Source organism: Carassius gibelio, chromosome A13, assembly GCF_023724105.1.
Source record: "Carassius gibelio isolate Cgi1373 ecotype wild population from Czech Republic chromosome A13, carGib1.2-hapl.c, whole genome shotgun sequence".
NCBI classification, from domain to species: domain Eukaryota; kingdom Metazoa; phylum Chordata; class Actinopteri; order Cypriniformes; family Cyprinidae; genus Carassius; species Carassius gibelio.
The window spans coordinates 14,459,115-14,472,294 of record NC_068383.1 but is presented as its reverse complement, the minus strand read 5'-3'; the positions used below and the strand labels follow the sequence as shown (position 1 = coordinate 14,472,294).

At 33.9% G+C, this 13,180-nt stretch overlaps 2 protein-coding genes across 2 annotated transcripts; both read right to left on the bottom strand.

Annotated features, from left to right (window-relative positions):
* Positions 1–569: 569 nt before the first annotated feature.
* LOC128026252 (vacuolar protein sorting-associated protein 26A) lies at positions 570–7,788 on the bottom strand. The gene is made up of 10 exons (XM_052613143.1): positions 7,770–7,788; positions 7,031–7,115; positions 4,972–5,121; positions 4,808–4,883; positions 4,232–4,388; positions 3,877–4,041; positions 3,634–3,740; positions 2,786–2,854; positions 2,050–2,192; positions 570–1,927 (listed from the first exon to the last, which is right to left on the bottom strand). The coding sequence occupies exons 2-10, from the start codon at positions 7,031–7,033 to the stop codon at positions 1,814–1,816; spliced, it is 984 nt and encodes a 327-aa protein (XP_052469103.1). The 5' UTR covers positions 7,034–7,115; positions 7,770–7,788; the 3' UTR covers positions 570–1,813.
* Positions 7,789–9,335: 1,547 nt separating this feature from the next.
* On the bottom strand, positions 9,336–13,170 carry LOC128026253 (serglycin). The gene is made up of 3 exons (XM_052613144.1): positions 12,896–13,170; positions 11,410–11,548; positions 9,336–9,933 (listed from the first exon to the last, which is right to left on the bottom strand). Exons 1-3 carry the CDS (start codon positions 12,960–12,962, stop codon positions 9,654–9,656), a joined length of 486 nt encoding a protein of 161 aa, XP_052469104.1. The 5' UTR covers positions 12,963–13,170; the 3' UTR covers positions 9,336–9,653.
* Positions 13,171–13,180: the final 10 nt, after the last annotated feature.

Here is a 13,180-nt window from a genome sequence, read left to right as displayed (position 1 = left end):
AAAAATTGGCAAGTATAATAAAAAGATTAACAATATAATGAATCCAACAGTTAGTTATAATAAAATAAAATCAAAAGTGTTGATACATATTCTAACATTTGTTTTATCTGAGAGATAGGTACATAACTCATTCCAAATAATTTGACAAACACAATCACAAGTGTAAAATTGATGCATGTTCAAAGGCTAGATAATACCCATAATGCCCTGAAAGAGTTAGAGTCTTTCCAGAAGGCGCCTGCAGCTGCATCATCCATCCTTTCATTTGACAAACCGCACGTTCAAGGCATAATACAACCTAATTCATTAATTACTTATTATTTCATCTCACTACTATAAGTTTCAAATTATTATTAAACAGCAAGCACAAACTATGCAAAAGTCCTTCCGGTGCACCCAGTGTCCAAGTGAACTGTATTAGTAGTCTCGAAACTAGTTAACAAGGTTTTAGAAGTCACTATGGTAGATTAATCAAGTTTTTCTATAGAAAACGTGGTTTGAAAGATGGCTTTTTAGCACCTCTCAATAATAACACTGATATTATAAAAAAGACACAGTGTAGCTCGGAGTATAAACTTGCTTTTTTATTTGACATTGGCAGATAAACAAACTATGGCTGGATATGTAAAAATCTTCAAGATGTACAAATGACTCTGTTGCCGTAGCACAACTATTCAACCAGTTCTCCAAACACTAAGGTCTTTTCCATTGGGGCACTCAATAGCTTTATACACAGACATTTCCATTAGTAATGTAGTGTGAACTTTTAAAATCAAAGCAATAGAAGAACGGAGGAAAAAAAGAGAATACATTTGTTTTAGAGTGAAATCAAAAACTGTTTCAAAATGAAAAGGTCCAAATAAACATTTAATCCACAAACCTCAAAATACGCAACAGCATATTTGCAAGAATGAAAAATTGAAACATCCCCCTTTGTTAGGAAACAGCAGGATGACATGCAAAGGATATATCAAAATTCCATTATTTATCTGAGGCGTCTAACAATTTAGACACTATGAAATGTAATTGCAACAAAGATGATATTTAGCAATCAATACCAATGATTTATTTCAGAAAATCACCTTTTCTACTAAAGCCAGTATGTTATTCAAAACTGGGCTGACGAGTTAAATACAAGTGCCCAAAATAATTACACAAACCGCCCTAGTTTCATAAAGCTTCTAGCCCAAACCTCTTTAAATATTTTATATATATAGACATACTTTTTATTTCAAGGACAGACTTCATTTGACATAAAGGGTATTTAAGAAACAAACAACAGAAAAGATGGTTAAATAAGTTAAATAGAAATGTTTTACAACATTAAGTGGATTGCAAATACAGTGTAGCCTGGCTGCCATTACATTCCTTGACCTTTTTAAACGGACCCCATTGCCTTTATTAACTGTTACTATGCACTCAGATTCTCCAGCTAGCATGCATGAGGAAGCTTGTTAAAATGTGTTTAGTTCTATGTGTTTCTGCTCTATTATGTGGAACATGGAGGATACCAGTGAGTGCACTTTTAAAAACCTTTCTTCATCTAGGGAGGCGTGCAACCTTCAGGATGTGCTATATTACTTACATTGTCTCCAGTGCTTTCTAAAAAGTGTCCTTGATATACTAACAGATTGCTTGCTGTGGACGGCAGGGAGGACAGAGCCAAATCAGGCACAGTTCATCACCAGAAGCTGTGAGGGGTGACCATGTGAACAGCGATCTGCATGTATGTTCGGTGGAAGATGTTCTCCTCTCCTGCGACTGCTCACTGAGAGGCATGTGTGTCCCTGGCTGCTTGCTTTCCAAACCCCGCTCACATTTCGGGCTGCTCGGCAGAGAGACTCGGCCGAGGCTCAGGTGATTCGTAGCGCTGATGGAAGTTCCGTTTCCGCAGTTTCTCGGGTGCCTTCCTCCACAAAACTATTTCCTACAGAAAACACAAAACGTTCTACTCGACTTGCTGAACAAAGAGACACTGAAAGTACAGTTTTTATATAATTCTTATAGATCAAAATGATTTTTATACTGTAAATTTGATGACCACTGTACCTGCTGTTTGAAGTATCTCCTATCTTCTTCATCCACAAGCACCAAGTTCAAAAAGTACCTGACGGAGAACTTCTTGTTCACATCTCTCATAGTGGCTGTAAGGTCATAACCAGCCAGGAAAAGGCGAATAGGAATGGATTCACCTAGAAATAGTTTTTAGGGGAAAAAAATAAGTTTAGGAATAATGAAATAATGAAACTGGCAGTATATAATATATATGTTATATGAAGCACTGAGCCAGTGTATCTTTAAAATAGTATTAAAAGTTTTATTTTTGGGGGAAATTTTGAATTACTTTTCAATTTGATATTTTAGCTAAAGTGTTTTGTCATTATTATTTTTTTGTTTGATTAGCTTTTAATTCATTTTTAATTTCAGTTGTAGTTATTCTATTACATCAAGTTAAACTAAATGAAAACGAGATTTTTCTTTAGCAACTAGCTGAAATAAAAAGTTCATTCTTTTTTTTATTTCATTTCAAGTAAAAACCTTTTTTTATGCTTTAGTTTATTTTACTATAATAGCCCTGATTAAACTGAATGTGATGATTCATGCATGAAAGGTTTAATGGATGGTTTACACAGAAATCTGATTCACGAATGAGGTCAATTATTTATGTTCTACCTGGCATTAGTACTCTGTGCCTTCTGTAGTAGATATTCAACTTTTTAAAAGACTCCTCTACACTCATATAATTACAAAATGATACAGAAAATGGTGTGAAGCTGCTGCTCACCTTTCACTGGTGCTCCATCCATAATCTCATATTTGGCCACAGTCTCAGTTTCAGTAGTTGTGCTCGGCCCTAAAGAAGCATGTCACATGATGCACTTCATCAATATTACATTATTCAACATCAAATGAGAAACTAATGAATTTTAAGTGATTAGGTTTTTTATGAAAAAAAGAAAGATATAACATTTCTTAAATAAAACAATAAAACAAATATTCGATTGTTCCAAAGTTTGGGGGCATTTTTTTTAAATTCAATTTTAATATTAAATGTTCTATTATGCTATTTATGATTTATATTTCAAATAATTGTTCATTTGAACTCTGTTTTAATTTTTTTATGTTGCTCTTTTGATGAACTCAATTCATCAAAGAATCCTAAAAAAAAGTTGTTTTCAACACTGATAAATTAATAATGTTTATTGAGCACTAAATCAGGATATTAGAATTATTTCTGAAGGATCATGTGACACTGGCTGCAGTAAATTCAGATTCAAATGGAAAATGTTTATGTAAAATGTAATAATACTTCACAATATTACTGTTTTCATAGTATTGTTTTACTGTATTTAATGCAGCCTTGGTGAGGAAAAATGCTTAAAATGTTGAAACACACACACACACAAAAAAAACTAAAACTCTTACCAACCCCAAACTTTTGAATGCTAGCATTTATAAAGAAATGTTATTATTTAAAATAAATAGCATGTAAAAGAAACAGGACTAAATTTTTATTTAATAATAACTTTGGTTATTGTAAAAATAAAATAAAAATAATAATAATAATAAATATATATTTTTCAAAACATATGCACATATGTATATAAAACTTAACACAAAATAACATCATACCAATTCCAGTCATTTCTTTCTTAATCAACTGAAGCTCCATGTGTTGGATTTTAATCCGTACAAGTAAGAAGTAGATTTTACCCACAATTACATCTTTGAGGTGATACCTGATAGGCAAAAAGACTTTTGTTAGCTCAAAATCATTTAGACTAATAAGTTTAAGCCAATGAATCCACACAATTACTCAGCAACTCACTTTATGTAACTAGGATTAAATCACTTACTTGCACTTAGTGCACTTACTTGGACTTATTATATTCAAACTCTATATGTAGGCAGTCTTCAATGCCCACTTCCATCTTGATAGAGTTGTTGACGTCTGGGTAGGAGGCCAACTGATGCACAATGAGGTCATACTCCTTTACCAAATCAGACAGCCTCCTCACAATTGTAACTTTAAGGAAGTACCTGCAGAGGTATGAAAAAGCACATGATCTTGTCTGACTTTTAGAAAAAGATCAAGTGTTTAAATTAAAGCCAAATTTGAAAGAAGAACTGTCTCCTAAAACAGCAGTCAAAAGGCAAATAATGTTATCTTTCTTATTAGTGTTTGGCCAAACTTAGCCATGATGAAGAAAAAAAAAAAGCCTTCACTAACCTCAATCGCACATTCGCTCCAACATAAGACTCATATGGCTTTTCCACCTGCATGAACTCAAAGTCATAACTGCGGTTCTGCGTCAGCTCGCCGGGCAGAGCGAGCTCCTTCACAAGGTTTACAAACTCATGAGTATTGCTTTTATCACTGAAGAGCTCTGCGTGATGGGAAAACACACACACACACACGTTCTTATGAAGTCTGGACAAAAAGACATTGTAAGCAGCAGTTTTGAAATCGCTGAGACAATAAGAATCACTAATGATTTCTTACAATTTCACAAACTATTACAAAATAATTGCAAGTAATAAACTGAATTAAATGTGGAATTCTGAAGTTATAAAAATATCCAATAATGTGTTTTATTTACAGTGTTGGATATTTTTTACTTTTTTGACCTTCATAATGTGTTCAACTTGGGCACAATCACCAAAAAAAAAAAAAAAAAAAAACCTTTCCATGTGACAACCACATGCTCTCCGAGGCTCTCAGCACAGTTGAACTGCAAACCTCAAGCTGGATTGCTGCATGAATGCCTTGAGAAAGAGAATAACTGAATGTGTTGCGTTAACTCACCGATTTGTCCTACAAACTCAATGCGAATTCCCTGATGTTCAAGTCTTTTGCCTGTTTGTTTCACATTGATATTTACCTTGGGGTGACATAACACAATGCATGTCAATTGTCTTTGAAATGAGACTGTAGGAAATGACTCGCACAGGAGATGTCTACTCGCTCACCTTTCCTGAAACGGATTCTCCATCATAAAACAGATAATGCTTCTCCAATTTCCCATCTTCAGTCTTCAACTCGGCTGTTTTTCTGCTTTCAGCATCGTTCAGAACGACATCGATTTCACACACAGGACCAAACAGACCTCCAAGGAAACTCTGAAAGAATTACACAACATCTTTAGATTTTTTTCAATTCACCTTGTTAACCAAGTTAAGGATTCGATTCATATTCATGTCTTTAGTCACTGCTGAGTGGTGACTTCATTTAAATCAGTTACATTCTATTCTGTGAATTTCTTTTATATTATTAAAGTCATGATGAAAAAGGAAGTAGCAACAAATATTTTCTTCCATATTGTGGCGTATAATTAAGTTAAACAGATGATAAATTTGTTTTTAAAAAATTAGGACGGGACTTTGTTCCATTCACCAGTTGTTGATAGGATGATGGCAGATCTGTATGCGATCTTAAGTATGATTGTAAGAAAGGGGCAGAGTTTAGAGTTAAAGTTTGATTAATAAATTACAAAAAAAAAAAATTTATTAACAAATTATATGCATGTATGAATAATTTACAAAAAAAAATCTATAATGCATTTAGAAAACATATGGTGAATTTTCATCTCATGTCAACTAACATGTTTCATTTCATATACTTTGTGTTCGAGTCAAAGATGAGACATCCATTTTGGGGTATGCATCAAATTAAATGTACAAAAGTGATTTTACATATATACAAAGCACATTAAATGCAAGTAGAGTGTCTACTTTAAAATAAAAATAAAATGTCAAAATATCTGTGAAATAATGTTCCATTGCATTCAGTGTAGCAGACTGTAACTTAGATGTAAAAATAAAGCAACATATTAATTCTGACCCGTACTTAAAATGTGTAAAAAGAAAAAGTGAGCATAATAAATTTGACTATATTTTAAATGATAAAAAATTGGGTTTGAAGGGGATTTCTTTAAATTTCTTTTAATCATTTCTTTTAATGTCACCAGATGTTTCTTGTTCTAAAGAGACCAGACAAAACATTTTGGCATTTGAACTATTGTTACACTGAATGGCATTTTAGTTGGTGTCTTCAGTAAATGATGGTAAAAAATGTATGATAGTCATTATGTTTTATGCAACAACAAAAAAAAGAAGCTAAATAAGCATAATTAAAAAAAAACTGTATTAAGCTTTTTTGTTTTGATGCTTGAAAATCCGTTTTTGTCTTTGACCCACTTCAAACCTTAGTTTAGACTTGATGTGAGAATATTAAAAGCTAAAAAAAAAAAATATTTAGGCATATCCCAATTTTGGTAACAGGTTGCAACATTTTGTATGAGTCCAGGCATTTGTACATAATTTGTGTAAAGTGCAGCAGTACTATAAAAATATATAGAAAAATTGTTAACAATATGACATAACTATTGGGGGTGACTAAGTAACTGGTGGTCCTACTTCACAAATAGGTGAAAACATCAGCAAACCTAAAGCTTCATCTGTTTTACACAGTACTTTAACACATTAACATATGTTAGTATTATCTTAACAGTCTCAATACGAATATAATCACATCTATGGAATAGCTAAAGCAAACGTTGACGCAGTGCGAAAACATCGATCATGTGCAGCATTGCTCAAGACCCATAGAGAGGAAGCTCTGTAGAAACATTTCACAGTGTGTGCAAAATGGTAACTGACAAACAGCTTCATTTAAGTGAAAAACAACATTAACTAGTTTGGATTCAACCTTCAGCTGTTTTTAAAGGTCCTGGTGGATTTGCGTGGATGTACGTTTTTTAAACAACTCAGAATATACATAAGCTCCATTAGAGCCCATTATTACAGTCACTAGAGTCTGTTTACTGTGTTTCCTCAGTGTTTTATCGCTGACTGATAATAAGCAGCCTCCACACCCAATCCTTCACGACTTCCATGGCCTACTTTAGACTGGAAACACTGTAAACATGTTCGACAGGATCGTGAGCTTTTGTTTTTAGAGGGAGTAAGGCAAGTGGTGTAGAAATAGCAAAAAATGTAACCATGAATTGCAGTCTGAGTTAACGCTCACCATTTCAGCTCCGTGGCTTTAGCTTGATCGCAGTCCTCCTCAGTACAGCTTCCGCTGGATCCCTGTTCCTGAACGGACTGCGACCATAGACAGTAAAAGAAATGGACACAGCGACCCCATTGGAACTCAATTGAGCTAAATGAAGCCCAGTTTTAGCGTTTTTTAGCACTTCCGTTTCTGACGCGCAGACTCAAACGAAGCTTGGCGACGTCAGCAACCTGTCTGCCAGATGTAAATCTTCTAAGTGGCTGTGCGTGAAAACTGCCATCGTTAATCTTGCAGAGACGTCGAGCTTAAGCGGGGAGTTCTTTGTCGTGAGTGAGCAGGAGTAAGTATTCTGATTAATTATTTTGTATAGTATTTTAAAATGTAACGCCAGTACGCCATATTTAGTTAATTGCCTGCGAGCTTCTTCACCTGTCTGTACGGTAATGCGACAGAGAGCCGAGTGGTTATGACGCAATCGTTAGCCTATTTTTTACAAAAACTGTTTATACGGGGCCATAATGTAACATAGAAGGTAATGGAGCACTTTATACATTGTCGTGTATCTTTAGAAATAAATAATGGACAAACAGAGTCTTTAAACGCCTCAGATGTAAAGTTATTCGCTGTCAAAGTGACGCCAAAATGAATGGGAGTCAATGGGAATGCTAACGCAAGTGAAGTTCTGCTAAAAGATGGCAGCCCCCACCCGACTTCAACTTCCGGTCGAGTTCCTTGCCCCTTGACTGCGACCGACGGAGACACCGCGAGTGAGCGCGGAAACATTAACCAGGCTGCTGAACTTCAAAATAAAAGTTTCTTTTTTAACATTGATATGTTGGTAAGGTTTTTGTTCATACTTTCTTAGTTATTAGTTTTATTTTTTATCCCATAATTAGTATAATCATTTGTAGCTGTTGGATAAAGAAAGAAATAAAAGCCCAATAGCATGCATCTAGACATTATTAGTAGTAGTATTATTAATACATTTCACACACTCCTTTACATACATTTAGTTTTTATATATTCATGTTGATGTAATAATAAAAATATATATATATTTTTTCCATGCACGTAATGTTGGTAACAGATTGGTAACAAACAAACAAAGAAAAATAAACTTTTTTATTTTTTATACTTTCAGGCATTATTCAGGCTCTTAGTCTGTTGTGATTATTTTTAATAACTGAATTAAAAAATGTATTAAGTAAAAAAAAAATCTGGTGGCCAGAATAATTTTATGATGTATTTGTGCCATTCATTAATTTTTTATGTTCTTTATAAATTTACTGTTTACATTTTACTGAAAAGCCTTTAGTAGAAAACTGAATGGCATATTCCATTGTGGTAAATATACCCCATATATTGTGATTACACACCTTACTATTGTAAAAAAAAAAAAAAAAAAAGCATAAAAAAAAAAAACATTTAAACCTGCTCTGAAAATCCTACATGTTTTCAGACTTGTGTTGCAAAGTAATATTTAAAAGCATGATTTCATTTATTTTTTCTATATATTATTTAATGAACTTTTTTCTTGAACTTCCCTTGAAGGAGTGGAACGTGTTACACAGCAGATGAAACATTACACAACACAAACTTCTTCTGACATCAGGCCAGCTATCCAAATGAAGCGATGGTCAGAGGGGAACAGAAGGCCAGCCACTACACTAATGGAGCTGCAACAAACCGGAGATACTGATCTCTTCAGCTCTTGAAAGAGTGACTGCCACTTGGTGGAGTTTGCTAGCAATGTGAAGAATAGTTTTCAGAAATTGCCCCATGAAAGTCCAGCTTTGAATCCAGATGAAAATCTCCCTTTTGCTCCTGAGAGTTACAAGTGTTGAATCTAAAAGCAAGAAAAATATTTGACTGTGTTGGTGTAACTTTGAAGGTGTAACATAAATTATATGTGGGTGTACAGTAAATGTTTTCTGAAGGCACTGTATCATCGTAACCACATGCCATTGTTTTGAATCTGCACATTTGCACCTCTTGAAAATAACTGTATAATGTTGCTCTAAATACAGAATGATTCTAAACTGTATTTCTGCACTCTAGATGCTGAGAAACAGGTCATGAGATGTGAATCCGGAAATGCACAAGATATAGCCAAAGTGTGATCAAACGTGATCTCACTTCTGGTAAAACAGGAAGCCTGAACAGCTGAGCTCATCTCATATTTAAAGCATTTGTTCAATACAGTTCATTCCTCCTTTTTATGGGGTAAAATGCTTAAAATAATAGACAAAATGCTTTATAGTATGAAAGGTTTTTTTTTTTTTTGGAAAGTTCAAAATATATTACAAATACGAAAATATACCTTTTTGCTATCCAAACATTTTATTTCAATTGCCTATTTCCATCCCAAAATTACAAATATTGTTTTAATACAGATCATGGGTCAAACTGTGGACATTAAGAGTAAATAAAATAATAAAAATATAAAGTTTCAAAGATGAAGAGCAGATAAAAATAGATCCTTACAATGGAAACTGGAATATAATAAACCTTTGCAGAGCATGCCACATTTTAAGAATATATATTAATTATTAATAATCTGTGACCAAAACAGCACCATCCCATATGGCTTATATTGTATAAAAAAGAAAAAGCACATGAGATGTAATGTAGCCCTTTATGCAATAATGTTTTCCTCTTTCAAATCCTGTTCAGAAAGCCAATCTGTTTTCCGAGTTGAATCATATTGGGATAAATAAATGTCTCCACTGGATTCGACAGCCGATCCCTCCTCTTCGTTCTTGTTGGCTTCTTGTTGGCTTCTTGTTGGCACTGGAGCGTCTCTCATCATCCGCTGATCCATGGTTCTAAACGGAGCGAAGGTGTCGGAGTTGCCTGAACCCTCTCCTGACTGCTCCTCTGTCTCAGGAGTGGCTTCCTCTGTGCTAACTGGGAATCTGTTGGAAACAAAAGCACAAAGTCACTCTAGAGCGCTCCAACATCCTCTCAGCCCTTCCTGTAATTCTGAGAACATAAAGAGCCCATTTCTTAACCATCCCACTGACTTCCCCAATCTAGACTCAAAAAACTAAATGGAATGTCTAAATAAAAAAAAGCATAGTCCTTGTGACAAGTACTGTAGAATGTTGCAGAGTACCTACTGTACTTCAGTATAGGGAAGATATTGGGAAATGTAACACTCATTTCACTCAAAAAATTAATTTCCATCCTTTATTCACACTCAAGTTGTTCACATTGGGAAAATAAAAGAAAAAAAATACTATGGCAATAAAAGGAGACTAGAAACTGTTTACCAACATTGTTGATGCCATCATTTTACCAACCAGTATCTGGTTTCCAGCATTATTCAAAATAACTTATTTTGTGTTAAATAAATAAAGAATAATAATAATAACAATAGCAATAGTAATGAAATTAAATAAATCAATCAATCAATAATCAATAATGCTGTCAAAATCTAAATTTTGTCATGTGTGGGAGAACTATCTCTTTAATTTACTGAGAAATATGTCTAATATTATAATATTTTGTTGATCTGTGAGATATAATGTTTCCCGGTTATGAAGATCATGAACATTTTGAGGAGCTACAACTGCTGTGATGTCTCTGTGATTGATTTGTGGAAGGAAGTGATTCAGCGCGAGTAAAACTATTTAAAAAACATTGGTGTTTCATTGATATCAATAAAACCATAATCACGTTGTGAAAGCACCTTATCTAACACACAACATTTGTAGTTGTAGGAATGAGAACTAAACGTATATATTTGACATAATAAAACCTTGCAGAAAAACATCATTTTTGCAAGAACTACTTTCAGCAGAAATGATCTGCACTGCCAGGAAAACAATAAAAGAGATTTGAATCATGTGGTGAAGCTTCACAATCAGTATGTCACAACGTGAGTGATTCGGGAAATGCGCCCGACTTTCAACAACTTCAGCATATATTTTTTCAAAGTTTCATTTTTTTTTTTTTTTTTACTTCTTATCTAACCTCCATTTTCTATAATACTTAATGAGGAAGCAGTCAGTACTTCCTGTAGGGAAAAAAAAATATCTTACAACTCTTTCTATTTTACAGAGTCTTTTGTCTACTTTCCTGGTTGTTATTTTAACACATCCCTGAGGGATTTCTTTAAAAGCTCTATACGAGTATGTAAAAACTCAAGCTTCCTCTGACAAGATTTTGAAATTATTAAGACTATTGCTGGATGATTAAGATGTAACCCAATATATGACATGCAGGGACAGTGGCTTTGTGTTTTTTTTTGTTGTGTTATTAAAACAAAATCTACTCAAAATGAAAGTTCATTTTTGATAGTAGCATGCATGCATCCTGTTAGCTGTGACTAATCTTAGACATAGATGCATATAAATTAATATTTATATATGAATAAACAGCCAACTTACATGTGTTTTGCAGCAGAAGGTGGAAGTCGAGAGCTTTTCCCTGATAGGGGCACCAAGGGGCCCACCTGTGTGACACAGTTTGCATTCTTAAGATCCGGGTTGCATTTCACGAACATATATCTTCCTGTGAGTGGGGCTCCTGTGTTCAGGGATAATAAAGAATGACAGATGAGGGCTTGTCAGACATTAACACCATCCTCAAATTATTTTTTAATAATGAGCATCCCAGATTACCTAAATATCTTCTGTGTTTTAATTATCTAGTCTATGTTGTCATTTGTAAGCAAGTTGTATTTATAAATCGATTCAATGCGTTTAAGTCTTTTTGTAGGCCTATATATACTACATTATGTATATATATATACTGTATTTATTGTCTGCTTGTTTGTCTATTTTTATTATGTATTATATGAATTCCGCCGAAGAATATCGTGCTATGTTACATTTTTTCTCTTTATAAAACAATTTCCTGCTACAGTTATCCAGAGGCGTAACAACACCGCTACTGAACTTATAGCGCTGTGATAGTCCGATTCCCAAACTAACAACTCTAAAGAGTCGATTCTTTTTAGTGAATCAAAACCAAGCTTCACGTTGCTGTGTATTGCGAAATCCGAACGAATGATTCTAATGACCAGGTTCGTTTGAGTGATTCAAAACCACACATCTCGACCAATAGCCCGGAGGCCCATCTCTACTGTTGAAATAAAATTATTTAATCGACAGCAGCCTGTCGAGCACAGTAGGCCTAGCCTATGTGCAATAAGATACAATAATCTAAATATTTCCTCCTAAGAAGCATTAAAAGTATTCTCTGGGAACACATATATTTGTCAAAAAAAAAAAAAAAAAAAAAAAAAAAAAAAAAAAAAAAAAAAATATATATATATATATATATATATATATATATATATATATATAGTTATATAAGCGTCTGCTAAATGTATAAATGTAGGCCTCAATGATTAGTTGACAGACCCGTTAATGAACCGGAATCGTTAACGGGTAACGTTATCGGAATAGAACAAGCAAATTAATTATGAAATCCACACTTATTAAAAACAAACAAACAAAACATGAAATCTACAAATGAATGTCAGTAGCCTAAGGGAAACGCTCGGTATAGTGAATGTGTATACGTCAATTATTTTTATTTAGGCTATTTATTTATAATTGACAAATTAAAAGCGTCATCATGTCAAGTTTAATCCTAACAGAGCTGGTTGAGGCTAGGCTACTATTTAATTTTTTTTCAGTATAACTGAGAGATTATTGATTTGACATAACTAGCCTACTGGTGTTGAAAGTTACTTCAATTTGTTTGATTTGATTTCAGTAAAATATAATTTATAATGATTTCCTTTGAACTTTGCTTGAAGACACGCAGTTTCTAAAACCTAGAAACACTTTCCGTAACAGTCCTTAAACCTTCGACTTTATCATCTTTTTTAACATCTGATCTTAAAATGCGTTAAAAAAACCTTACCCAGTCCGCTGTCCACAAAAAGGCAAATTATTGCCAGTGCCAAAGTTATTCTGTGGTAAAATCCCATTCTATTGTCCCTGTCAAGCAGAAGATGCGAAAGAAAATGTCTTCAAATGAACGTCAGACAAGAACTTTTCCCAGTTCAATAGTAGCAGACCCTGCCCCTGTGTGCGTCATTGTTTCCTGAAAGCAGCATACAGCAGAACGGTTTGGCAAAGTCTCTCAACACTCAATCCTAAAAAAACACGGAGTATTAGCCTACTAATACTCAAACGAATCCAACCG

Bases quoted from the DNA above. Each gene is read 5' to 3' on its own strand.
- LOC128026252 (XM_052613143.1), bottom strand. The intron at 4,389-4,807 runs GTGAGTTAACGC...CCCATCACGCAG, and splicing joins TGAGTTTGTAGGACAAATCG to AGCTCTTCAGTGATAAAAGC. The intron at 2,855-3,633 runs GTATGATGTTAT...ATGCTTCTTTAG, and splicing joins GAAAGAAATGACTGGAATTG to GGCCGAGCACAACTACTGAA.
- LOC128026253 (XM_052613144.1), bottom strand. From the start codon at position 12,962: ATGGGATTTTACCACAGAATAACTTTGGCACTGGCAATAATTTGCCTT. The intron at 11,549-12,895 runs GTAAGGTTTTTT...CCCTGAACACAG, and splicing joins TTTTGTGGACAGCGGACTGG to GAGCCCCACTCACAGGAAGA. The intron at 9,934-11,409 runs GTAAGTTGGCTG...TGTTTCCAACAG, and splicing joins CCTTCTGCTGCAAAACACAT to ATTCCCAGTTAGCACAGAGG.